General features: G+C 38.3%; 1 protein-coding gene across 1 annotated transcript in view; it reads left to right on the forward strand.

The window, feature by feature from the left end:
* Positions 1–27,185, forward strand: part of PDSS2 (decaprenyl diphosphate synthase subunit 2) — a 120,771-nt gene that overhangs the window by 73,168 nt on the left and 20,418 nt on the right. The window contains exons 3-4 of the mRNA XM_063329845.1: positions 2,359–2,557; positions 19,940–20,014. Of these exons, the coding sequence (XP_063185915.1) occupies positions 2,359–2,557; positions 19,940–20,014 (274 nt within the window). The remainder of the gene's footprint in view (positions 1–2,358; positions 2,558–19,939; positions 20,015–27,185) is intronic.

The following is a 27,185-nucleotide window of genomic DNA, read 5'->3' on the forward strand; positions in this document are numbered from 1 at the left end:
TTCTCTCGTTAGCACGGATAATATGAATACCGTTTGGAGAACAAACAGATTATAGAAAAAGAAATGAAAACATCCAGATCCTGAGCATTTGGAAAGCACGACACTGATGTATTTGTGTAACCTTTTCATGAAGAGCGATGCTGAAGTCAAAGAGGGGATTTTGATTTCCTTCATTAAAAGCTTATTAAATGAAGAAATAGGACAGTCGTTGTTTTGCTTCAATAGTTGGGGGTCACAGAGGCGGGCCTGATCTCCTCGGGATATTAATGCCTGCTTTCAGCTGGGGGAAATGAGCCGTCGCTTGAGTTAGCTGCAGCTTTATGTGCTCGTCACTAGGGATCCCCATATGTCCTGGGATCTGCGGCAGTCGGAAATGGCAGAGCTCGGCAGCGGGGAGCAGAGGGCTCTCATTGCTATTCATAACAGGTAGCTCGGCTCAATCTGCCCAGAGCAAGTCTGTTTAATGTTGATCAGCTGTCCATCTGATAAACCGAATTGATATGGACATTTCCTCCAAGGGCTGCCCTGACAATGACAGCAGGAGCATCGGGATGTCTTGTTAGTCTTTTTCTCCGAGCTTGAAATTTTATTAACCCTTTGTTAGAGCTGAGCTAAGCGTGCTTACAATACTGAGGCTGTAGGTTCTGTGCGTTTCTCCCTCACCTCTTTGAAAAACAGCATCAACCTCCAGTTTTGTTGTCTACATGGAGAGTGGCTAGCTGTTTTGTTTTCAGATTGTTTTTCTCTGGATGGAGCAAAAATTGTGACTTATAAAGGCAACTTTTAAAACAGCTTAGGTTTTGTGTGTGTGACAAAATACGTTGGGAAGCTCTGTTTTTCCTCTCCCCCCCCCATCTCATCTCCCTTTTGCATGCCTGCCCAGGCTGTGTGGCTCTACTGGCTCTTCTCTCTTGCTAATTGGCACGAATCACTGGCCTTGAAACAGTTGCTGCTGGGGCTCTTCGCAGATCAAATGTTCTGATCTGGGGCAGAAGGTTACTTTAGATTAATATCGTCGGGGGGCAGTTGCAACACACGTGCACTGTCCAGAGGAAACAATTTACTCAGTACTATGCCAGCATGGAGGCAGAATCTAACCTGAGCGTGTATCAGCAGTTACATGAAAGTATGGAGCAGTTTAGGTACTCAGTGAGTCAGTGCTTGGCCACTTTCGAATAAGCTCAGGGAGCATAATGTGCCTTTGTACTAGGTCGCAATTTAATTTGAACTTTGAGGCCTTTTAGTCGTCTGTCTAGTTGAGGGCAGTTTTGCTCATATGTGAAGTCTCCATGACAGGAGGGGAACTGCTTGAGTCAGAAAAGATGTGAATGTGCTGAAGATTTCAGGAGAGGGGGGTCTGTGTGTATCTAGGTTTGCAGTGTTAAGAGGATGCTCCAGTGCGTTGCTCTGTTCCCCACTCCCGTTGTCCCTGTTCAGTTGTTACTGTTCATCCCCCTGCCATAGTTCTGAGCTAAGGTGACATCTCTGGGCTCCTTGGAGTGACAGTCACTAACTGTCGGGGGCTATAGGGTTGAACTGCAGGAGGAGGGGAAGAGAAGGCTGTGCTAATGACTCTTTTCATGCCTTTTCAAAAAAATGAAAAGAAGTAGAGGGCAAGCCTCTATGCAATAACCTCTGTGGCCATGCTCTCACAGGGATTTGAAACCCCTAAATTCAGAATGTAGCACACTGTCTGTTGGAATAAGAAGTGATTTGTAAACCTACCTAAATAAAATTGGGTCTGCCCCTTTGCCGGACAATGACCTTTTCTTCTTCTGTCTAAAACAACCAGTGCAAGATCATTAGTACGCAGCTTTAAAATGTTCAGCTGTTTCCCCTCTCCGCCTTGCACCCTCCCGCCTTGGTATCATTGAACTGCAAGGTATCCTGTTATTAGTTTAACTCCAGTTTGAGCAGTCATTGACTGCAGCATTCTTAAGGTGTCCAGACCGGCTTGCTCGCAACTCCCCTGCTGATGTGTCCTTTGTTCCTTCCCATCAGTACTTTCTGCTTGGCATTTTCTTCATGTCAGTGTCCCTCAAGCTTCTAGAAGACAAAACAAAAAAAGAAAGCGCCACGAGGACTGTATTGATTATTTACCTTTATTTTGTGAAAAAATTCAAACAAAGGGCAGAGTCCCTCCAAATGGAACCTGTGGTACCTGCAGCTTACCTGGAAATACTTAGTGAAAGCTCTTTGTGCTTAACACCTTCCGGTTGTGGCTTCTAAAAGTACATGGAAGGGACACGATAATTCATTTAATATCTGTTTAGCGTATGTGGTTGGGTTTTTCCCCCCCTAAGAATCTAAGTTTTATTCATAGCATCAAAAATAATTGTACTTTTTCTTTGCTTTCAGTCAAAGAAGTCTGGCCGAGATTACAGAACTGATCCACACTGCCTTTCTGGTGCATCGTGGGATAGTAAATATTGGTGAGCTCAAGTCCTGCGATGGCCCACTGAAGGATATGCAATTTGGAAATAAAATGGCTGTTTTGAGTGGAGATTTTCTTCTAGCAAATGCTTGCACAAGCCTTGCGCAGTTGCAGAATACCAAGGTAAAAAGAAAACAATTCTTCTACAGCCATAGCAAGTAACTATTAGTGAGTCTTCCGAAAAAGAGGTCCTTTAAAAAATCAGCAGTTATGGTATGTATGTATATATGGAACATCCTTTAAAAATCAGCATACTTATATTATAGCTGTAGATGGATTGACAGACTGCTGCAAACATGTTTAGGGACATGGTTTAGTGGTGGATTTGGCAGCATTAGGTTAACGGTCGGACTCGATGATCTCAAAGGTCTTTTCCAACCTAAATGATTCTATGATTCTATGTTAACCACTGTCTTACAGAATTACTGTGTTGAGGCCTCTAGTATATACTCTGAAGCAGTGCAGCCATAGGTAGTAATGAATGAGTGGTTAATTTGGTGAATTTAACGTATGTGCAGTGGCATCCTCATGACATGTCGGACTACAACACATCTGGCAGACTGCCAGCTGGAGACATGTTTGCTTTCTTATTTTGTTTTACTTCGCATTTTGTGAAAGGTTTATCTGTTTTAGGAAATTCCTTTCTTTTTCTACACAGTGCTCAGGTGACTTTTTACTCTTAATAAAATTATTTTGTTAGGCATTTGGATTCCCCTGAGTATTGCATTGCCCCATTAGCATGGATGTACTGGCTTCTAAAGGGCAGCTGCGATCCAGCTGCTCACCCAAACTGTTTGAAACTTTACAGGGAAACGTTTTTCATGACAAACGAATTGTATATATGTATGAATGAGACTGATGGAGACCTTAAGAGATCATCTCTGCAGTTGGTTCTTCTTTTCCCCGGGCAGGATCAGCTACACCAAATCATTCTTGACGTGTGTTTGTCTAGCTTGTTCTTAAAATCTCTGGCGGTGGAGAGAGATTCCTGGGCGTCCCTGTGCAGTCTGGTGTAACGCCTAACTACGTGTATGGCTGAAGAGCTAAGTGTGCCGTTCCAGTGGAAACAGAGAACAATTCTTTGTAGGGGTACTTCTTATATATCTGAAGATCACTGCCATATCGTCATGTAAAATAAATGTTTGTCGTGTGTGCAGTTCTCAACAACCAACATAGTTTTAATCCTGAACTTAAAGAGTCTATTGTTTTTAGATTCTCGTGCTAAAGCTCCTTGTGATGGTAGCTGGGTATTTTTGTACTGCTTTGATTGTGAGTGTGACAGTTTCTCTCAAAAGCGGTGTCATTTTGTAACATAGAACAGAGATTCAGGAGAAGAGACAGAAAATTAGATGTCAATCTGCTGGAATAGTGGATTAAGCCAGTATGGCGATAACTGGGAGTAAGTATTAAAAAAAAAGTTTTAAATAGTGCAAAATTTTAGTCATGCCATAACCAAAATGGGGTGCACTTGATTTTACTAATTATTGTTGATTTGTATCCATTATTTATTTTTTTTAGTACTTAGTAAGATTCTCAAGACAGACCAAAAGATTTAACCCTACATCCATTTTTTGTTTCAACGTAAGAGGAAACATTTATAAAATGTAGCACCTATTACTTTGTGTTTAGTACACCATTACGTATTGCAGCAGCAACGTATAATCCCTGAAGACTTGCCAGGAAACAAGCCTACAGTGAAATGAAGCACAAGTGCAGAGAAATACTCTTTTTTTTTTTTTTACTTCTTTTTTTTTTTTTTTAAAGCATCATTATACTGCATGTCGGAAAATTCTGCCAAAACATTTTAGCACTTTTTTTCATTTTTCTGACATCTAAATACTTTCATAGCTTCTACATACGATAAGTGGGATGCCATTATGGAAACTGATTGACTTAGTAAATTATTCTTTTTCATACGTCTAACCCTACTAGCAAAGTTAGAAAAATTGAAGTACAAGCTATAGAAATCTCTTGACAGGTGCAATGATTTAAACATACTGTATTTATTCTTTTGTAAATGATGAATTTTCAAATCTGGCATCTGTTTTTCAGCAGTGTGAAATAACTGTGACTTTTTTCCTTCATAATGTTTTGTTTTCTTTGATGTAAAAAGTAAAAATCACAGTACTGCTTTTATCGTGGCATTTATTTGGTAGCTCAGCAAATTGGCTAATGAAATGAGCAGCGTTATATGGTACGTGGGACTGGACCACGGTAGGCTATAACCTCTGTAGACATGCATAGCTGTTGTACAGACCACAATTTAAACTAAAGGGGGCTTTAACATTAACCGAAACCACGGCTACCAAGATAATTTTATTGTGCTGTTAAACTCTTGTCTAAGCTTGTGTATGATGCATTTATCTCTCTGCTTCTCTCGGGGCTGACAATTAGATGTGAAATTCTGTAGTCGTAATGAAATGCAGAGCTATTTTATAATTGCCAAGGGTAAAATTAGCAAAGTCAATTATTTTCCCTTAGGCTTTTCCCTGTAGATATTAAAAGGCTGCAAGGTAATTGCCTTAGGTAACACTTTGATTTTTAAATAACATTAAATATAGGAATTGTTGTTAATTCGTAGTAATTTTCCTCTTCTTGCTACTGTTGTAGAATATAGCTGCAACAATGTTAACAAGATTCAAGGCTCAGGGCTTGTGTTTTGGGGGGTTTCTTTTAAACTAGTGCTCATACTTCTCATACGTTTGCTAAAGTTAGGCAAAAGAAGGGCTTGGGGGCGATGTTTTGGGGTTTTTTTTAAATATCTGAGGTACAAGGACTAAAAATTTCTTGAAATCGCAGTTAGGAAGCCTCCGGTAAGATGAATTCTGCTGTTGTGGTATTATAAAATAATCTAAAATTTTGTTGCTTGAACACACATAATAATTCAGAAGGAAGCATTCTCATTTTCTACTTTGTGAAATTGAGACATTAATTATGATTTCAAAGTTGATATTGACTGAGGCTTAAAATAAAGTACTGAAGGGCAGATGCAACTGCATGCTGCATTTTTGTAACAGTGGCAGTTTATTTAGATAATAAAAACTGTTTAAAATGAACAGTAATTTCTTCAAAAACGTTTACAGCTGCAAAGCATTAAATTGATCAGATCACATGGATTTAAAATTTTTCTGTACATTCATGTTAACTTTTTAATCACCTTATATAAACTATCCTTTTTTTTTGTCTGCTTTGTATTTTGGATGGTGGCTTTTCTTCGGCTAAATTCTTTCGTTGATTGAAGATAATATGGGTATAGCCTTACTCCAGAACCATATCCTGTAGTAGATTGGACGTTGCTAATCCATAGATTTTAGAACAGAATTGAGCCCAAAGAGGAATCTTTTAGTAACTGGTACATCAGCAGTGGGTATAGGAGTGGCAAGCCTTTGCCAAGGAAGGGCATGGTTAGTTTTTGCTCCTTAAATGACAGCACAGTAATGCCTGGTAATGTGCTGATTTATTGGACTGGGGTGTGTTTATATGGCATGATGGGGTTGTTTTGTTAGGCTTTCTCATTTTGAAGTTGCAGTGTTTCGATACTAGGATTGCAATAAGATATTTGTAAAAATCATCATAAGCATGTAGATGGTGGGAGAGATGGAAAAGTAAAATGATGTGTGCCTATGTTGTGGGATATGTGACCATATACAGTTTTAAATAAGTACATGAATAAATTATTAAGAAATGTAAAAGGATATGTTTAAGGGTCGGTTCTTTGTTGCCATCTGAAGGTAACATATCTTTAACATTTGTTTTCTCGCTTTGCCTGGCCGAGGATGTGGGGATGAAATTGCTAACAGCAAGTTTCATTGCATGGAAGCGCTTCTTTGACTCTGGTAGCAAAAAAAGTTAGTTTTGCCTTTGATTTCTGCTTAAGTAGCCTTCACCTCTCGTAATATTTTTAGGGTGGCGTTCAGATACAAACATAGCAAAAGTAACAAACATTAATTGACATTTTTGTCACCTGTCAGACAGATACGTCATATGGACATTTGAATGCAAATGATGTGTGAATATTGGCCGCAATATTATCAAATCATGTGCTTTTGCAGGGTATATCAGAGATAAGTTGGAAAAAACCTGGTGCAGCATTATAGGTGGAGCTTCCTAGAGCATCTAAATCACAGAATCATAGAACCATTTGGATTGGAAGGGACCTTGAAAGGTCATCTAGTCCAATCTCCCTGCAATGAGCAGGGACATCTTCACCTACATCAGGTTGTTCAGAGCCCCATCCAACCTGGCCTTGAATGTTTCCAGGGATGGGGCATCTACCACCTCCCTGGGCAGCCTGTTCCAGTGTTTCACCACTCTCATTGTAAACAATTTTGTCCTTATATCTAGTCTAAATCTACTCTCTTTTAGTTCAAAACCATTACCCCTTGTCTTATCACAACAGGGCCTGTTAACAAGTTTGTCCCTATCTTCCTTATAAGCCCCCTTTAGGTACTGAGGGCTGCAATAAGGTCTCCCTGGAGCCTTCTCTTCTCCAGGCTGAACCTGTCTTTATAGGAGAGGTACTCCAGCCCTCTGATCATTTTTGTGGCCCTCCTCTGGACTCGCTCCAACAGGTCCATGTCCTTCTTATGTAGGGGACTCCAGAGTTGGTTGCAGCACTCCAGGTGGGGTCTCATGAGAGCGGAGTAGAGGGGCAGAATCACCTCCCTTGACTGGCTGGCCACACTGCTTTTAATGTAGCCCAGGATATCATCAGTTGTCTTATGAAACTTTGGAGAGGGTGCATAAAAGATGTAATTGTGACCACTTTTGATCCATAAATCTTCAGATGAATTAAATGATGCGTTTTGGTGCAATGCCTACTGTAATGTGCTGATGACTAAAGAAAACTATAAAATAATCTTTAAACGCATCGCTTGTAGCTCCATAAACAGATAGGAAGGCATCCCTTTTTATTTAAAAAAAAATCACCACAAACAAAGGAACAAAAAAACCCCATATCCAAAAGAAAAAATAAAATCCCAGAAAAAAGAAAGGCAGGGGAGGTGGGGGAGAAGAACCTAGAACAAAAACCTGAAATACATGTAACGGTAGTGTTTTCCATAGTTCTTTCTGAAATCTTAGGAATGACTCTATTTTTCTCCACTATAATTCCGTGATCTTTTGTTGGAATGTTAAACCGTTCACAGAAGCGCTTCAAAATCTATAGCCTGAAAGCTTGGAATTGAATTTAAGAATCTTGTCTGTCAATGCAGAGCTCTGCCAGAAGACCACATTATAGAGCATTGTTCTATTAAGCATTATTTGTTTATAAATAAACAGTAGCACAGATGTAGTACTTATGTGGTGGATGCATTTCCTTATGTTAAGTTTATGTATTCCTAAAGGCATAAATGTGTTGTTTACAAAATAGGCCTTGTGTTTGCATAAACATCAACAAGTTATTCATGTAAGTCTTCCTATTGCAACAATCTTGAATGTACACTGTGCTTCGTAAAAGAACTGCTTATCTTGAACTATGGTTTCTACTACTGTAGCATCATTTGTGGCCCTATGGGGAACGCTCCATTTTCAACTTGAACAACTTAGTTCCTTGCTGACCAGTGAAGGATATGGAGAGTATTCCCTTTCTGGAATTATGCCAGTTGCCCTTTTGATGTAAATCGACATTTTTGAGAATTGAGTCAGCTAGACTCTATAATTTTAATTTTCCAGCGTCATGTAAGAAAGGTAGTACTTGTATCAGGCTTTTTCTTTTCCTGAATGATGTCAAGAGAAGAACATAAAAAATTAAAAAAAAAAATATTTTAAGTATTAAAACAGTTAAAAATCATGGATTGGCTAAAGAAATGATTCCTAGGATTGGTGGCAGTTTTCTGGTCCTCTCTTCAAAACTGAAAACTCAGTGTAAAGAACATGAAGAGCACATACCATCAAAAATCCTGTAAGAAATGGACTCAGTCTCTTCTCCCAAGTAACAAGCGATAAGACAAGAGGAAATGTCCTCAAGTTGTGCCAGGAGAGGTTTAGGATGGATATTAGGAAAAATTTCTTCACCAAAAGGGTTATCGAACATTGAAACAGGCTGCCTAGGGAAGTGGTGGAATCACCACCCCTGGGGGTATTTAAAAGATAGACGTGGTGCTGAGAGACGTCGTTTAGCGATGGTTTCGGCAGTGTTAGGTTGATATTTGGACTTGATCTGAAAGGTCCCTTCCAACTTAGACAATTCTATGATTCTGTGAAATGTCTTGTTGCTTATGTAATGGCAGCCATTAGCAGCCACTGATTTGTAACAGGTCCGAATTACTGTCCTTCAGACCAGTGCTTTTCATTTTGTTTGAGGTGAGTAGAAGGTGCTTCTTGATAAACGTAGTTGTGAGATGAGCTATTTGCAGAGCAATGAAAGTTGTTTTGAAAGAACTACTCTTCATTGTTTTTTCTGGTGGAATAAATACCCGGTAAGTATATTTCCGTTATATTTTACATAAAATAAGCAGAGACCCTTAATCTGGATTTTCCTTCTGAGATTCAGTAGCTGTATTGATCAGAGAAGGCAGGATGAAAAAATCATGGAGAAAAGATGAGAACCATAAGTAATCTGTTTGCTCCCAGTTACAGTGTTAATATAGAAAACTAAAGCTGGTGATAAAACCATTTTCAAATTGTGTATATATTTTTAATTATTCTTAACTCTTCACCTCTGCTCACTTATCTACTTCCTTTTTCTTCCCCAATATAAGCTGCTGTTAGAGATAAGTACCTTTAAAACAATCAGCTCACAGAGCAGGTAGGTGACGCTGAGGCATAAATTTGGTAAGAGACAGAGATCAGATTGGATTAAGAGACCCAGGTTATGAAGTTTGATAGTGAAGTTGAGTTCTCAAGAGAAAAAAAAAATATGAAGAAAAGAAACCTTCAGAATTTTTTCTAGTGAGCAGGATGAAGAGCTTTTCTGAAGTACATTATCGTGTCTGTCTTGCTGTACCTTCTCTTGAGGCACTGTTTGATGGTGGCGTGCTGGACTAGATAGGGAGTAGGATAGTGTCTGCATTGGTGAGTATTTTTATTCTAATTTACTGTTTTAGAGTGTCAAAGGGAAGTGTCTCAAAACCAGACACTACTGAAAAATATAGATGAGTTTAAAGAGCTATGAACTGATTTATGGAAAAGTACACTAAAGGAACACTGTTTTATCTGGGTAATGAAAGAAAAACCAAGGAAGAATCGTAAAGTTTTTGCACCTTTAACCTAATATGAGAAGACATAAGACAACATAGCCTTTCATTATTACAGAATAAAGCTCCTCTTTGGGCAACCCTAAAAAAGCAGTTCTGTATTTTAAAATATTGAGATACATACTCAATATTGGCATAAAACTAAGCGTAGATTCTATTGGAGAATGCAAACACACTTTCAGTACTGAGAACTACATCGTTGTGATTTACATGTAATATTGAATCAATTTTTAAGAAAACTGTTACTTGTTTGAATAGTTATTTTTAGGGTGCACCAAAATTTTCTAATTTGCATCCAATTCTGAGATGTAAATTTGGTTTTAGTTTACCTTAAAGTAAAACATAAAAGATTGTAATTCAAACAAACTTTATGTCCATTTAATGGACGTGTTTTTTCTGCACAATGTTCTCAAACACTGGATTTGTAAATAAAGAAGATTTATTTACTAAATTTTTGTTGACAGTCATGTGAAGTTCCTTTGGTAGCAAAAAGACCGTTAAATACTTTCATCAACTATTATAAAGAATATTAGGGGAAAAAAAAATACTGTATGTTAGAGATAAAAGATGAAAATCTGTTGGAATCAGTACTTGGTAATCAAGTTTTTCTCACACTACTGCCTTGAAACTCTTGTCTAGCGTTTCCGCTGTGTTTAGAGGTAACAGTTCTTGTGATGATGATGATAAAATTGTAGAACGATGCTACTGAATCTCCTAAATATTGCATTGTGGTTTTCCCATTGCCCCTTTCAATACTTGTGCCAGTGGAACAATTCCTTAGCAAGTGCATCGTTTGCCTTTGTTTTCAAGAAGTAAAATTATAGCCCCACTTTTGCTAACTGTAACTGGCAATATAATTAAATATTTGTAAAATTTCATCACCTTAATGGCTGCGGTTATGTGTTTGAAAAGTAATCTTTTGGAGAAGTTAAATTAGAGCATTAGGTGACACAGCTTATTAACTTATTAATTTAATTGGAATTCTAAAAATTAGACAACTGTAATTGTGGTAATAGGTTAGAAACAGTCTCCTTTTTTATCTGTAGGAGTTGTATTGCTTTGCAGTGAACGTCAGTTTTGAGATTACAACCACTTGACTTTGTTTTGATTCTTAATCGGTGCATTCCTCAAATAAGTCTCATCCTTTACCTTAGTGGCCTTTTGCACCTGTACTGGTTTTTTAAGGCTAATGCTTATGTTAAGCTTTCCCAAAGCTAGACTCCTCTGGGGTTAGTATGGGTCTGTATTGAGAGAGTTTATTTTTCTGTGGTTCTTGGCACTTGGCACTGCTGGAAAATTTTATGTTTAGATTTCAGTCTGTTTTCTGTCCTCCCACTTCTGCATGAAAAAAGGGGCGGGGGGGGAAAGTGATTTCTACCACTTCATTATGGACATGTATGACTTATAACCAGTGCCTTGTAGCAGAATGACTGCTGCAGAACATGAAAGGACTGAGAATGGAGGCTGATACCAAAATTCGTGGTCATAGGTATCACTATGAATCATCAAGTCTAAGATTGAAGCTCTTTCCCAAAAATAAACTGCAGGAATATTTTGAAAGCATTGAGGCATGGAGCTATCAAGAACAGAATTGTGAGTGTTTGAGATTCTGTCCCAATGCTATGTTGACTGAGGAAAATGTTGTCATTCTCAGGAAAAAGTTATCTACTCAGTTCTGATAATTTTTCAATAGAATACTGAAGATTCTCATACTGGTTTGCATAGTTTTGCACAGAACATTTAATGTTCTGGCCTCTGAATCATCTTACTAACAATTTCCTCAACTTGCATCTGAATTTGTCTTCCTCGTAGTACCAATTGGACATGTCTTTCTGCTTCTCAGGTCTGCCCAGCAGACCAAAGTCAATGTTTACCGCTTGAGTTCCTGAACCAAGTACACGTTATTATTCCCTTTTTCCTCAGAGGTAAAGCACACAGCTACTTCTAACACCTGGTTAAGTAGCTCTTTTGCTCATAGAACTTGTTTATGCCTTGTTCTAATTAACAGAATGGTGTGGAAAATATTAATATGCTATCTATACATGAAAGAGAGGGGGCTTTTCAGAGATGGTTGTTGAGCATCAGTGAAGAAGAAAGTGAAAACTAATTGGAAGAAACTGAAAAAAAGCTGATTTCATTGAGAGGAAAGTCAGAAGTCATCCAAGATCTCGTGGTGATTGCTATACCTGGGAAATGCGTTCTGGATAGCTGGGGTAGCAGCGTCTGTCCCTCTGTTGTTTGCTCCCTTAATGTATATGACACTGAATTGGCAGCTGTCTAGTGGTGAAGTCAAATTGCAAATATTTGCAGGCTTTGAGATACATGCATATTGTGTGTGTGTATATATATATACACACACATATATATAAAAAAAAATCAATTTCATTGTATGTTAAGGCTAAATTAGAGAAGAAAAGTTCTTATTATATCTTTTTTTAAAAAGCAACCTCCCCCACACACTTTTTGGAGAATAAATTGCCTTTCAAAGATTTGAGGCAAGCATTAAAAAGTGCCTATGTTTGATATTTCCTTAACTGTTACAAGAAACTCTATCCAAGATGTTGTTCTCTGCCAGAATATGTAGGAAATGGATATTCAAAAGAAAACAAAATTTATTCTAAGAAATTGAAGTAACAAAAACTTGTGGGTATGTGATGTTTTATTCTGCATGAAATGCACACTGTGAGAAAGGACTCTCAAGAGCCAGCAGTTCTGCGGCTTCATTCACCACCTACTTAGAATAGGTATTGCCACTGTCCATGTTTCTCAAAGCAGAGATGTTCATTACAGCTCTTCCTGTCACAGCCGTGAATAATTATCACAGGGAAATTCTTTGCTAAATAGCTTTAGTTCATACACAAATTATGAAATGAAAATTAATGGTCATAAAGCTGCAGAAGGTGATGTCCTCCATGAGCGACATTTGTGATGCCAACTTCATTCTTTTTATAGCTGAAGCAGTGGAAGATCACAAGGTCTGTTTTCTTGGCTTTATTTAAAGTCTGTTTCCTAAACATAATAAGATTTATATTGAGAGTGCGTAGTAGGATGAAAAGTGATCAAATCTGTTTCTGGTGAAATACTGTCTGAACAATATTATCTCAAACAGCCTTTTTTTTTCTTTTTTTTTTTTTCTTTTTCTGAGTGAGGACTTAATACATATTAACATCCATCTTTGGGTGGGTGGGATCTTAGGACATATTTGGTTCTAGAAGTGGATTTTTGTGACAAGGTGGTTAATAAACAAATTGCAGAAGGGATGGAGGTCACAGTGGTTAGTATTTAGTCAGCTGTCCACCTGGAGTACACCTTCAACAGAGAATACACTTTTAAAGTGTGAAAATAGATTTTTGTGAGGATTCAGTTGCAATCCAAAGCTGTTAGCAATAGTGATAAGAATCTAAAATTTGTCTCAATGGCTTTTCTTAGTCTCCCAAGAATTTAACTATTTGTAGTAGGTATATCTGTTCCCAGTAAACTTAACCTTTCCCTAAGAGAGTATTGGGCACCAGCTTTGTAGCCTTGGTTTTACTATTTCTAAGAGGAGAAAAGTTATGGTGTTGCAGATGTGAGCATGCAAAATCAACTGTGGTCCTCCTCCACCAGCTGCTAGTGTCACAGAATGGCTGAGGTTAGAAGGGAGCTCTTGAGATGATCTAGTCCAAACCCTCTGCTCGAGCAGGGTCAGCTATAGCAGGTTACCCAGGACCGTGTCCAGATGGCTGTTGAATATCTCCGCAGATGGAGACTTCACAACCCCTTTGAGGAACCTGTTCCATTGTTTGATGCCCTCACGGTGAAGTGTTTACATCTGTCCAGATGGAATTTCATGCTATAATTTGTGCCCATTGCCTCGTCCTGTCAGTGGGAGTGACAAGAATTTGGCTCCCTCTTCTTCATTCCTTCCCAGCAGGTGTTTACACAAGTTGTACTACGAAGAGAGGTTAAAATATGTGTCTTGTAAATAGGGTGATAGATTATCCTCCCCTCTCTTTGCACTGCAATAAAGTTCATCTTTAAAATGAACCTTCCCAGGGTCAAACTTTTAGTAAAAGTTCCTTTACATCTGGAGTGGCTTCAGTGCAATAATACAGTATAGTGCATAAAATTATAGCAGTAATGTAGATGAGTTAATTGTACTGCGGTATTTCACATCTTGTTGGCTAGCAAGAAGATTGAATTTTTGGATGGACTGGAAGTACTGGTTAATATTAGTGTTTAGAAATTCAGCAGCATTTCCCTTGGAGTCTAGAATCTGGTTGCTGCTGCTCCTGATACAGTGGGTTGTTGATTTGATAGTTTTAGCAAACATTTGCAGCTTCATTTATTTGATTCCATCTGTCAGATGCTAAATGGTATTACTTCTGATTCACGTTTATTTGGATACAGTCGAGGCAAAATAGTTAATACAACTTGCAGGTATAATTTCTCTCTACTTGGAGCTGGTCAGCTTTTTTTAATTCAGTTTAATCCGCAATTCATTAGTGAACATCTCCCAGTTTAATGGTTGTTTGTACCAGCATGACTAGAAATAGTGTTTTATAGCCATGCTCTCCCGTGTCATTTATTGATGAGGAGGGGTTTATAGCTACAGGGCCCTGCAGTCGCAATACCTTCTTTGTTCACCATTTTATATAGAAGAAAGATATGTAATGAAATTACCCTGCCCAAAAGCGTCAAGCTGAAGAAATCACATATTTCTCTAACCTGAGTCACTGAGTCAATCAACAGCTGATTGAGTGCTTCAGAGCAAGGATCTGCTGCATTGGATCTGCAAAGATATTAGTACGCTGTGTAAGGTACCATGTGGAGGTAGAGACGGGAAAAAATTTCTTCTGTTGGTTAAGTTATCGTTAAGGAAAATGACTGAATTATGCACTGAAAGTCTTTATATTAGTGCAAGTCTCTTCTGTGGGTAGTGTTGCATCGGCATAAAAAGGTAACTTAACACTGTTGAAAATCCTTAAGGTAGACTGACCTTAGGTAGATATCTGACAATACCAACAATATTTAAATTGACTGCAGCTGATTATTTTGAAAGATTTTTTTTTATGTCTAGGAAGTACCTTTTTATCAAGTAGTGCATTTGGGTGATGTGTTTACATTGCACGCTGTATTTTGCTACTAATTCGTCATTAACAGAGTGAAGAAAACCATAAATGCGTTTTCCAAGAGAATTTAAAACTTGCTAGAAAGCAAATCACTGTGAGTAGTCTTTCCTGTGTGTTTCAACTGAGAGAGAGACAGCTTAAAAATAGTAAAGCTCAAGATACTCTCAAATAGTAAATCCAATAGGATTCAATAAACATTACGTTAAAAAACAATTCTGCAGGCTGGCACACTTAGTTACCTGTATGACTAATGATGTTTAAGGAGATTACCAGGAAAGAAAATTGAATTCCAGTGTTCTTGGAACTCCTTAGAGTTTTTGCTCCCTTTTTTTTTTTTTTAGGTATTATTGAACAATCAAAATCCAATTTCAGCTGTTTACTGAGTTTTGTCTTTAGCTTTCTAGCGCTACAATGTTTCTGTGTCAAATGCAGGAGAATATTTAATTTTAATAACTTTCCACAGAATTTTTAGATGTGGAAATATTTCCAAAAATTAACAATTGTTGGGGGGGGGGGGGGGGAGAGGGGGAGTCAAATGCAAGTCGAAGAAACTTTTATCTGTATATTTAATGTTTCCTGACTGTCTAATTTTCTTCTTTACTTCTATGGAGAAATCTTGCTACGTTTTCAAGTCTACGCATCAGCAGCGTGGAGTAGGGTCTGTCATAGCAGCTGTGTGAGGAAAGGATATTGTTTCAAGACCAGCAGCCCAAAGAGACAGAAAGAGAAAGACTAAGAAAGGAAGAAATTACTTGTGGTCTTTCTTGAAAGGAATTGGCAAAGCTAAGGATGTTTGTCAAATAGAAATCGGGAAGGATGAGAAACAAAGATATATCCATTGCTGTGTTCTTCCTAGTGCCGTTTCCTGTCTTCCCGCAAGAGCTTCGTGCTTTCCCTGATGTTCCCCTTGAAAATATCTGGTAGAGTCTGGAGACACACTGTATTACTACTCTGAAATAGTGGTCTGTGTAATCAATTCCATTTCAACTGCTGAATTTAAAATAAAACCACCACACATTGAATGGAGCTCAAATTCATTCCTTTTTTTTAAAAATAGTATGAGAAACAGCAAAAAATACATATGCAGTGTTATGTTGCAGTGAACTTTAAACAAAATATTTCGAAGACAAGTAAAGGGAACAAAGTGCTTGAGTTGCTAAACTGATGGCAGCAATGTCGTCTTTTCATACAGGGTGTTTAGAAATCTCATGAAGGATGAGTGGGGCCCAGAATCCATTCTTATTACTGTGCTTGAAGCAATCTGAATCATATCCTCTAACTGCAAAGAAAGCATTTTACCAAAATATCTTATATTCTGTGATTTCCTTCTAGCTTTAAAGTTTCACTTTAATTAAAATACATGGCTATTTTTTATAGACGGAGCTGGATTTCCCAGGGCGGGCAACTGTAGGCAAGAACCAGGCCACTGTACCCGTGACAGTGAACACATGGCCCTCTTCTGTGTTGTCTTGTACGCAGAACGCTTTGGGAATTCTGAACCCTGAAGTGTCTTGCAGATGGGTCCTGAGTAAACTACCTGAAAGATTTAGTCTGAGTTTAGGAAAAGGAGGGAGGAAATTCAATGTGTGGCTAGTTGAACGTCCCGAGTAATTTTCTGAACTGGTAAGAAAACTACCACTGCTTTGTTTTATTTCTTCAATCAACATTGAGAAAATCTTGAAGGGCTAAAGCTGTGCATTTTTGACAAATAAGTTACTATACCAGAAAAGGGCAAATTAAGTTTCACCAAACTTCTCATCTTCAAACCTACAGAGCTGTTCTGGCGTTGAAACGTAGCACAGGCTTCTGGACTATTTCCTATTTGCATAAGTCAGAGAGGTCAGAGCATGAGCTCTATCTTGCTATGGAATCAGGCATCACATGCTTGTGTCCAGAACTTCCATCATGTTAAACACTTAGTCTGCCTAAATAGTAGGAGAGATTTTAGCTTTAACACTCCATCTCTTCCCTGTTTTCATTGTGAATTGATGGCCTTTGTGTTGACCTTTTAAAAGCAGAAGAGATCACATCTTGACAAAAGGTGTTGAAGTAATACCTCCTGGGGGGTGGGACACCAAAAAAACCCTGGAAGAACTGTTGAAGAACATGTGTTTAAGGAGCGTGAAATTATTTGCATGTGATTCCACTTGTCACCTGCAAGGAACGGGTCATCCCCTGGGCTGGTCCTAGCCCTGCAGATGCTCCGGGGGAGCAGAAAACACAGCACTTTGGAAGATGCTGATGCAGAGTGGAAAATGAAAAATAGAGTGGAAGTTTGTTTTCTCTCAATATGACATTATTCCTGCTCATCTTGAGTACCTGAGAGGGACCAGGCTTCTCAAAAAATTTGTAGAGGGGTGGAAAAATAGTGGGAAGAGAGATTATGAATAGGCTGCCTTTGGTCTCTTTTTGAGACACTGCTGTTTTCAAGCACTAATTCTGGCAATCCTTTCTTCTCTTTCCCCATCTTTGAACTTGTTTAAAATGGGGCTCAACCTTCAAAGGAGAAGAGAAGAAAAGCAGTTGAGAGCACTTGATTTTTTCATCTACCTTTCCTGTTCTTCAAACTTGCTTATCAGAAGCATGAGCGAGTGGAACGGGGCACTGGTCAGGCGTAAAGGCACCGATGAGAATAGAGATGACTTGTATACTGTTTTCTGCTCTTCCACTGGCATGCTGCATCATTTTAGGAAAAATCAGTTCCCTATCACTGTTTTCCCCTTACATAAAACAGGAAGGAATAAATTTCACAGGGGGTGTTGATTGCTTTCAAATTTTTCTGATGAAAAGTGCTGCATAAGAACTAGTCAATGTATCATTGACTGCGTGAATACTACTGAATCTGTAATAATTTTTCTTCCTCTATGTCAGCTTGGGATACAGAGGAAAATTACCTGGTTTCCTCATTTCTCATTGCTTTCCCCAGTGCTCAGGACCCCAGGCCACTGATGTTATGCAGCAGATGCTTTTCATAGATCGGATTAAGGGTTGATGAAGTAACAGAGCCCCATGCAAGTATCCCACTGTGCTCCTGAAACTGGAATTTCATTCCTGGTAGTGATCTATATGGCCTTGCATTTACCCCAGAAAAATATTGTTTAAAAAAAAAAAAAGAGGAGACATTTAGAAAGAAGGGAAGTAATATTAATACTAAATTCTCACTAACATATAGTGTTCAATATGTCACTAAAGGCCTAATGGTATTTCATATGTGGATTCTTCTAAATAGTGGATGTGTAATTCTCCTAAGATGTTTTATAAACTATAAGAGGAAGGGGTACAATTGTTCACAAATGTTTCACCAAGATTGTTTTAAGTCAGTCAGAATTGCCTTTGAGAGTAGAGTTGCACTAAAAAGAGAGAGGAGAGATGGAAAAAAGAAACCCCAAAACAGGGTCCTGCTCAGTCTAGAGTTTCAGGCGAGAGAGGAAAAGGTCTAGTTATCCAGAGCCAGATGCATTGTTAAAAGTTCATACTATCACTTTGACATTTAGAGTCGGACTCAGTGTCTTTGTAAATTCCTCTTCGTATTACCAGTGTAGGTCTCTGAGCTCAGACCATTTCACAAACCATAACATTTTTTAGTGAGTGATTGATCTGTATTATGTGTCCTAGCCATCAGAAGAATCTTGGGATGTTGCTTGTATAAACTGTAATTCAATCTGATCCTGGGCATTTAGTTACAGACTTTCATAGACCTATTGGCGATACTCAATCCTCCTGGATTTGGGAATAGGGCTTATCTGATACCTTAAAAAAAAAAAAAAAAAAAAAAAAAAGGGGGGGTGGGTGGGCAGGGAGATGGAAAAAAAAAAAAGCCCCTCATTTTCTCTGTTCCCCACTTAAATAACTCAACACATCTGGTAACACTGTAGGATCATTGTCCTTTCAGTTCCTCTGCAGCTCTTATTGCTACAATATTTCTTCGGTATCTAGTTTCCTAAAGGGCAACGTAATTTTTTTTAATTTTTTTTAGGCTGTTTTTATAGGTCTTGCAAATTAACCCATATGCATTGCAAGAAAAAACATGACTTTTAATCAGCACCATTTCTAAAGTTAGCGCTTGCTCTGTGTATATGAATATGTATATGAACCAGTGTTTAAAAAAAAAGAAAACATACAACCTTTCTGCTAGTACTCAAAACTAGCATACAAATGTGTTTTTATTATCAAATAAAGCATGCCTAAATGTTAAAATATCTTTCTGTCAGGGGTTTTATCGTTTGACTTCTTGTCTTCAGTTACAAGAATGATAAAAATTGAAACTAAATCTTTTAATTCAATAAGAACTGCGTTGAATTGTAGGAAGCATAAAGAGGGATCAGATATAGACTCATATGCATAGGAAATTAAACATTCAAGAAGGTAAAACTTTGTGAGCAACTAAAGGGGTAGCCTTAAGGTGTGCTTATTTGAAATGCCTGTATTTAATTTTACAATAAATCTGAGTATTTTGTTCCAATTAAGACAGTTCATGTGCACGACACTAAATTGTACAGTAGTTCCAGGGAGACCGTGGACTGCTTGTTTTACATTCTGGATCAAGTTCAGATTTTTAGGCTTTGCTTGAATAAAATAAAAAGTCTGAACCCTGAAGATAATACAGATTGATAAATCTGATTTAAACATTCCCGTGTTGCAGACTTTCAGTGTATGTGGTACAGCTGAGCCTCAGGCCATGCACTAAATACATCCACAGTGCATTCCCAGGGCACCCGAATACCAAATGATCACATTTGAAAGGTTACCTTTCTATGGATTCTGACTTTTCTGTATTAGCCACGAAGATTAGAATTTTAACAGCTCCCATTGAGAGGTATTGTGAAGTATTTACTTGGCAGGAAAAAAACAAAACAAAACAAAGCCCAGATGAGGTACTGTCTCATATTCATGAACTGGGATTTATTAGTTCTGTGAACGTCCTTGTGAGAATACACTCCATAGTTCACACTTCAGGAAAAAAAAAGTCTTGTTTTTCATTTATACTAACTTAAAACTTTGATAGAAGAGTTACTGTAGTAGAGGTTTTAGCAGAGAGACGGGATCGTGCTTGTGCAGGATATATATACGTGTAAATCCTGCAGTCTTTCACAACTAGCTTTCTGCAAGGATAGTTATGACCACTTGTCTCTGGAAATGTTGTTAGTAAACTTGTTGATAATTAAAGATGTAAGGCTTTTTCTCCTCGTCTTTTACAGGTTGTGGAACTCATTTCAAGTGCTATTGGTGACTTAGTTCAAGGTATATATTATGAAAACTCAAAGTCATCCGAGGTAAGAATTTCAGTAGTTTTACATACCCAAGAAGTTTGGTGATATTAATGTGACTACAATGAATGTGTTGACTTTCTCATCTGTTTAAAAGGAGGAGGGAGAAGGGAGGAAGAGAATTAGCTGCAGTCCTAGTGAGTGTTAGCAATAACATCGTTATGACACCTGAACTCTGATGGAGGTTTCTGGAAATGCTCGAGGGGGGACTATTTTATTTCTGTGAGTGCCTAATAAAATAGTATCATGTGTCATTACTAGGAGCTCTAAACTTGTCTTGCTATGGGCTTTCCAAACAGTTTCAGAGTTTTCTAGTCAAGGTTCTGTTAGAGGCATTTATTACAATGTTGTCAACATCATTAATATTTTCATGTTAAATCTCTCATTTCCAAACCCAAAGACTTGTACAAAATGCTTCATTCCAAGTTTACATCAGGTCCTTTCTCCTTCTGAGTGTTCACCTTTTGATCGTATAACCATGAGTTTTGTCCTGAATCAGTAGGAGTGTAGCACTGTACTCTTCTCCTCCAAAAATCACCATGCACAGGTTACAGGAGTCAGCATGGGCAAAGACAGCGGCTGCCAGTCCTTCACACAAAATAGTCTTGTATTTCTTCAAGGGCAATTACGGATGTGCTGTGCTATTGTTTGGCAAGAATTGTGATGAAAATTGGTCAAATTAGATCTAGGTATTTTTGTCTTTACTAGGGTATTTAAGCAAACTTGTAGAGACGCTTCTTGAAGTAGGCTTGCTTGGGCAGGGTGTCGGAGCAAAAAAAGAGTTCTTTCTTTCATTTGCTATGGCTGTATCTTAACACATGCAAAAAAATGATAATTCAAAGTTGCCATGACCTCTACAGGTTTTATGATAGCAAGTTTTCACTGTATGGGAATGATGAGCGGTGTGTATTTGTGAATATCTATCTTGAAACCCACCGAGGTAGATAGATTTACTTATAGTAACATTGTCTCATGTGCCTAGTTTGCCTCAGAGACCTGAATCTTAATATTCAGTAGGTGAAATGGCTTGAAGATTGCAGAAATACATGAATTCATTTATATTTGTTGTGTATTTAGATTGCAGCTCTGGTTTACTATTGCCATGTTGTGGTTGTGTATTTAGATTGCAGCTCTGGTTTACTATTGCCGTGTTGTAGTATGCAGCAAAATTAATACCTTAGTGGAAGCGCTGATTGCATGGGTTACCGCTACCGGAGATACCTGCACTGATGACCTTGCACCAGCCAACCCAGAGTGGGCAAGCAGAGACTATCAAGCTGTGGATGAGCCACCAGCTAACCGTGGCTGGGCCCTGGAGAGGAGGGTGCTGCTGCACCCAGTGGCTCCATTGGTCAGTATCTGTCTCTCCTGCTCTGCAGCAGCGAAGACATGTTACTACAACTAACCTCATTTAAGCTTATCCCTCTCATTTTGATTGAAACCAGTTAGGTAGGAAGCGATCATGCTGATGAGCTGAGCTCTCCCCTTGGAGGATGCGAGAGCCTCTAGCAGGAAAGCGATAATGGCACGCTCGGGAGACGCCTGGGGCCACGGACTCGCCAGGTGGCATGGCAGAGACGTCCTCTGGCACCTCTCAGGAGGGGACCCGGGGTGGAAGCGTGGCAGCAATGCGATGTTGAGAACTTGGCGTCCTTCTGCATCTGCTGAGTTTAACCCATGGATAAACAGGCTGCAGCCTACTGTGCTCAGGGTTACGTGCTAAAAATAGATGACATATTTGAGATTTTTGTAAAGAATGTTTAATTTTTTATTAGGGATTTTTTTTATATTCAAGCAGGTTTCTAAATACAGGTAGATTCCAGAAGCATCACATTTAACACTACTCTTTTGTGTGTTAGAAGCAAAGCTCTACAAGTTCACCTCAGCAATGAAACTGCATTTTATTTTAACCATGGCCCCTGCATAAATGAGAAATGTTGCGGACTCTTTTGGGTTCCTGCCACTGCAGAAGGTCTTAATCTTCTTTTTCTTGGTCTTTCTTTCTCTGTTTGTTTTCTGTTGCATTACTGAAGCACTCCACACGTGTAGATTGCAAGGGAAGTGTGAGATAAACTAAGCACAGCTGCGCGGTGTTTACACTCCCCTGGCCCAATCACAAATCACAAAGACTTATTTTGTTTCAGTGACTTTTTCTGTCTAAGGAGAGTTGAAAGTACAGTATACCCTTCCTAAGGGGAGCCCAGTTAACTCAAAACACAATTAGTATGGTGGCATAAGAGATACTGAAAATTACATGGTAGTGTCTGAAGTTTAGTCTTTTTAATGGGTAGTGCATGGCTTCTGATGAGACCTAGAACAAACAAGTGTGGAATCGACTTTAATTATTTTTTTATCTTGTCCTCGGAGAAATTTGGTTCCATGCTGTGTATGAGACACATCCCTGCTGCTTTCCTCACACTGTTCTTCTGAGGCAGTGTCCCATTCCCGTTCTGAACGCCTCTTCAGCAAAGATTGCCAAATGGACTAGATCAGTTGTTGCTCTATCTTATTTGTATCCTTTGTGCATCTTGCCTCCATCCCTAATTGCAATTTGACTGAAACAAAAATGTGAACTACCTTTCCTAGAGGTAAGACAAATGCTTTAATCTACTCTGCAACTAAATCTCAAATGTCAAACTTTATTTCTTTTTAAGAATAGGGCATTGGGATGTTAGTAATGGCATTTTCATTGCTGGGTATGTCTCAAATTTGGAAAAGCAGAAGGATATCTTCTCACCTTTTTTTTTTTTTTGTTTTTTGAGGCAGGAAAAATGTACTTCATACGTTAAATGTCTTTAATGCAGTTGTTATAAAGCTCCTCAGTACCATAAAATACACTAATTTAGCACCAAGTTGTTTTGAGCTTTGCTAGATGTCTACCTAGATGGTTTTATCTTTTATTTTAGACAAAAATAACTCTGCAAAATTCACCTTTCTCCTCTGAGACCCTGAGTTCACGTTTAGCCCCAAAAAAAGTTGCAGTTTGATTCATTTGGATGACCCAGTAAGAAAATTGAAAGAATCATTTGACCTAACAAGACTGACCTTATTTACTCCTGAAGACATATAATGGATATAATTATTTGACAGCTCTCATTACCACATTTTTTTCTCTGTAAAACCACATGCAATCCTACAGCCATCCCATTTTAGTACATTCTCTTTGGTCATTCTTCATCTTGTCTGCATAGTGAGTCCATTAGGTCTGTGTGAAACGGGGGAAAATAAAGATAGTATTTAACTTTTCGTCTTTATTTGAAGTGACAATCCAAACTGCAAAGTGTAGGCTTTGGTTGCAAAGACAGCCTGAAGGTTAGGGCTGCCACTCATGTTCAAAGCAGCAAATAGCTGCTGTGGTTTAAGACATTGCATTACTGGCTTAAGCTAATATTTCGGACTGTAAGCTGGAGCAGAAAGGGGTGATGTGATAAACCTTTGCAGCTTGGTGTGCCAAATCCCCTCGCAACTCAAAATTCTGTGAGTGAAGGACACGATTCACGGTTCCTGTCTTTCTTCCCAAAATCTAGGTCTAATTTGGGAGTAAAAAATTGTGCTTTCAGTGAGTGCAAAGATGAAAGTTGTCTAATCTGGCCTTCAGTCATGATCGTGGTATCTATTCTTAACAGAAAAACGTTGCACTGAGTCTCTGTTTCCTACTTTTAGGAAACTGAAGGCTTCTAAAAGTGTTTGCTAACTCACAGGATACTGTCACGCTTTTAGAAACCCTCTGTCTTAATATTCCAGATGATTTAATAAATACTAGTGAAGAATGCCTTAACATCCCTGTCAGTTCATGGAACGGGGACGAGAGATACAGGGAAGCTGAAGGTCAAAGAGAATGAAGAGCAGGACTTGAGTATGTTGGTTCTTGAGCTTTACCTGCCAGACCATTCTTGTCATCTTGAAGTGTTCCAGATTTTCATGGGAAGCTGCCCTGAGTTGTTGTTTTCCTCACTTCCAGAATATGTAGCTGATGCTCAACGCGCATTACCAAAACTCATTTTTAGTGTCAGAATGGGACTGTTATGTCAGACAAGACCATTTCCAACATGTTGCACTGGTGGCTGGAAGACTGTTAGGTGAAATTTTCAATGCAATTGTGTGGAAATTGTGTCAAACTAATATATGAAACAAGTTGAAAAAAGAATTACATTAGTGGCAAGTACTCATTGTGCCAAATAGTGGATTAGTGAATATTTATTTTAGAACAAATATAGGGGTTTTTAACAAAAATAATTGGTGATTCTCCAGCAAAATACAGACTATGTGGGGGGAGTTGTACCTATTCGTGTTTGATGTTTAGTCACCAGTCCTGCTTTGAGGAGTAATGTTTTGGATCTCGCACATGTCCATCAACTGAACAACTATGAGTCTATGTTATAAGTAAAGGATATGCTTATAAATTTTACCACAGGAGGTAAGTGAAATGTACTTTGAGTCATGTAAACAACCTTTTAGCAGGGCAGCAGTCAGAGCTTTCACTTTTTTTTTTTTTTTTAAAAAACAAATGTCTCTGTTGCAAGACAAAAGGGGAGGATAAAATATGGAATTTGAGTAAAGAGCATCTGTGAAAAGAATGGGTAAATGTGTCAGAGGGGAAAAAAAAAAAGAGCATAGCTAGAAAGAAGGCCAATGCTATTTGTTTACTGCTTTTGTTCTTTTAAATACTAAGCTTTTCCAGAGAGGTTTAAAAGTAACAGATGTGGAGAGATATTTAAATTTATTATAATTTTTCAAACTTTTTTTTTAATCTTGTGTTGCTTCTTTTACAGTGTTACAGTAAAAGTATTAGGTAGTCGGTGGCATGCTTTATTGACCCATTTGCAGACACCGTTGTTCCTTCAAAAGCAGTGAAGACACGTATTAATAGACCAATAAAGCATGCCCTGTCATGTTCAGCAAGCAGGAATGCATCTGTTGAAGGCTGATGTGAACCATGTGCAAGATGTTTTGCTACTGGTAGAGAGATTCATAGTTGCATTGAATTTTATTTATGTAAAATACAAGTTCTTGAGCTAGCTAATTTAAAATGCTGTTTAAAAATATTTCCCTGTGTTTCTGTGGATTATTTGCCCATTGAGAACTGAACTAAAGTTTGATGTAAGTGGTTCAGACTTCTCGATCGTTTTGTGCAACAGCAGATGGCTAAGAAAGAGCTGCCATGGTATGGAAATAAAACAAAGGCTTCCTTACAAGCTGTGGCTGAAGTCTTACATTGAAAAGTCTCTGACTTCTACTCCTTCCTGGTTTTGCGAATGGTTTTAAGACACAGTTTTCATTCGTATTTCCCTTAATGTGTTTTTAATGCCCCATAGGAAATGATGATCGACAGAGCATGATCGACAGAGCTGGATTCGGGTATTTTGTCGGTACTCCCATGCCGACGTTATCCAAACTGTATCTGGAGTTGGCTGCTTTCTTCCAGGGGTGGTGAGGGGTTCAGCTCTCTTCATCCAGCTTCTGCTACCCAGGCAGCATCAAGGTTGCTTGTGATCAGGACCCATTTCTTGGTGACAGAATTTGTGATTGAGGTCACTCCATAGGCATTAGTTAATCAAATGTCTGAGTGCTGTCAATTACAGCTAGAATTAGAGTTTAAAAAGGCTTTTATATGAAAGGCTGCTAGGAGTCTTCTGGGCCAGCTAATGTTCACTTTTATATTTATCCTTTGACATACTCACTGCTGGCAAAACAAAACAAAGTTTACCAAAAAGTGAAAATTTCTCTAAAAATAGTAAGTGCTGTCATGATGTCAGATTTTACAGACTTTGCAGTCTAGAACTAGCTTAATTTTTCCCTTGATATTTTAAAAGAGTGTTTAGATATTGTCACATGTACCCTTGTTGTAAGAATGCAGTGTGGTTGGTGGACATTTTATTTATAACATGAGAGTTAAGCTTGGGGAAAAATGGCTTTTGGATTGTTGGAGAAGTTTGCTGAAGAAAGGTTGTGTCTGCCTCTGCTGTCTTAAGCAGCAGAAGTTTTAGGGGTATGTGGTCATAAGACGTTCTGTGATTAAAATCAGCGATATCTTGGCTTGCAAGCTCATATGCTAAAGCACATCCATATGGGCATAACGCCTTTTTACAACTGGCTTCTTTCTGTAACCCAGAAATTCACAATACCTATGTTTTTAAGATTTCAGTACCGTATCTTGAAATATGTCTCAAATTTTTGTCTCTTTTTTAAGCTAGGTGTTCATTTTAGACGCTTGAAGCTCCTGCATGCTGTTTGTGTAGTGGACAGTAACTTGTTGTGCCTTCATTTTCAATCCTGTGATGATATTCAAACTTGTATGAGAAGAATATATTTTTGTAACAAATCATAGAATTAATTTCCTTGTGTACATTGAGTTGCAGTGACTCTTTAAGCTTCTTCAGTTCCTTCAGTTGGTATTTGATAATGTCTGCATTTCTGTTACTGCTCAAAGGTTCCAGCAAGCAAACATTTTCAATTTACGGGTCTTCTGAAATACTTTTTAACTTCATATATTGTTTCAGGATACCTTTCTAGAATATTTTTGTCTTGGTTGGATTTAAAACAAATAATTATAAAAATCACTGCCAATTTTCAATATCATCCAGCAAATTTTAGTAAATACTGTTTTTTCGCTGAGCAGATTGGTTGTTAAGGAAAAGATTGTGTTGCGTCTTCCAAGAGCTCCTGATTTAAAATTTAAAATAAATTGATCTATATCTGAGTAGGAAAAAAAGACTCGAAATATAGGAAACTACTTGAATTAAATGCTCATTTTGACATTTTGCCAGTCATGGGAATTTGCACATGCTCTGGGCTGAGTTAAGATATTAAAACAAAAATACTACAGTAAAATGAAACACGAGGAAAGTTTAGGCTTGACTTTGTAAGTTATCATATGCAGAATAGCAAACATGTGGTTTCTCTGTTCTTCGCTTTCCTTGTATAAGTTAATAGTATGTCTGAAAGCAAAGACATTTTGATACAGCTCTGTGTTACTTGGCATTGCAGAATTCTCCTACTTTTTCCATTAGTCTCAAATTATCCTCTCCCTTGTAACGCAGCACTTCTGGGTGATATCCATAAGGGAGGAAAATTAGAGCTGAACGGATGGATTCTATTTCATTTGTTGCCGATTTCACGACAGATAATACCTCGCTAGAAAACTATAGGGTCACACAGAATTACTTCTTGCTCGTTT

The sequence above is a fragment of the Chroicocephalus ridibundus genome, chromosome 3, assembly GCF_963924245.1.
Source record: "Chroicocephalus ridibundus chromosome 3, bChrRid1.1, whole genome shotgun sequence".
Classification (NCBI taxonomy): Eukaryota; Metazoa; Chordata; class Aves; order Charadriiformes; family Laridae; genus Chroicocephalus; species Chroicocephalus ridibundus.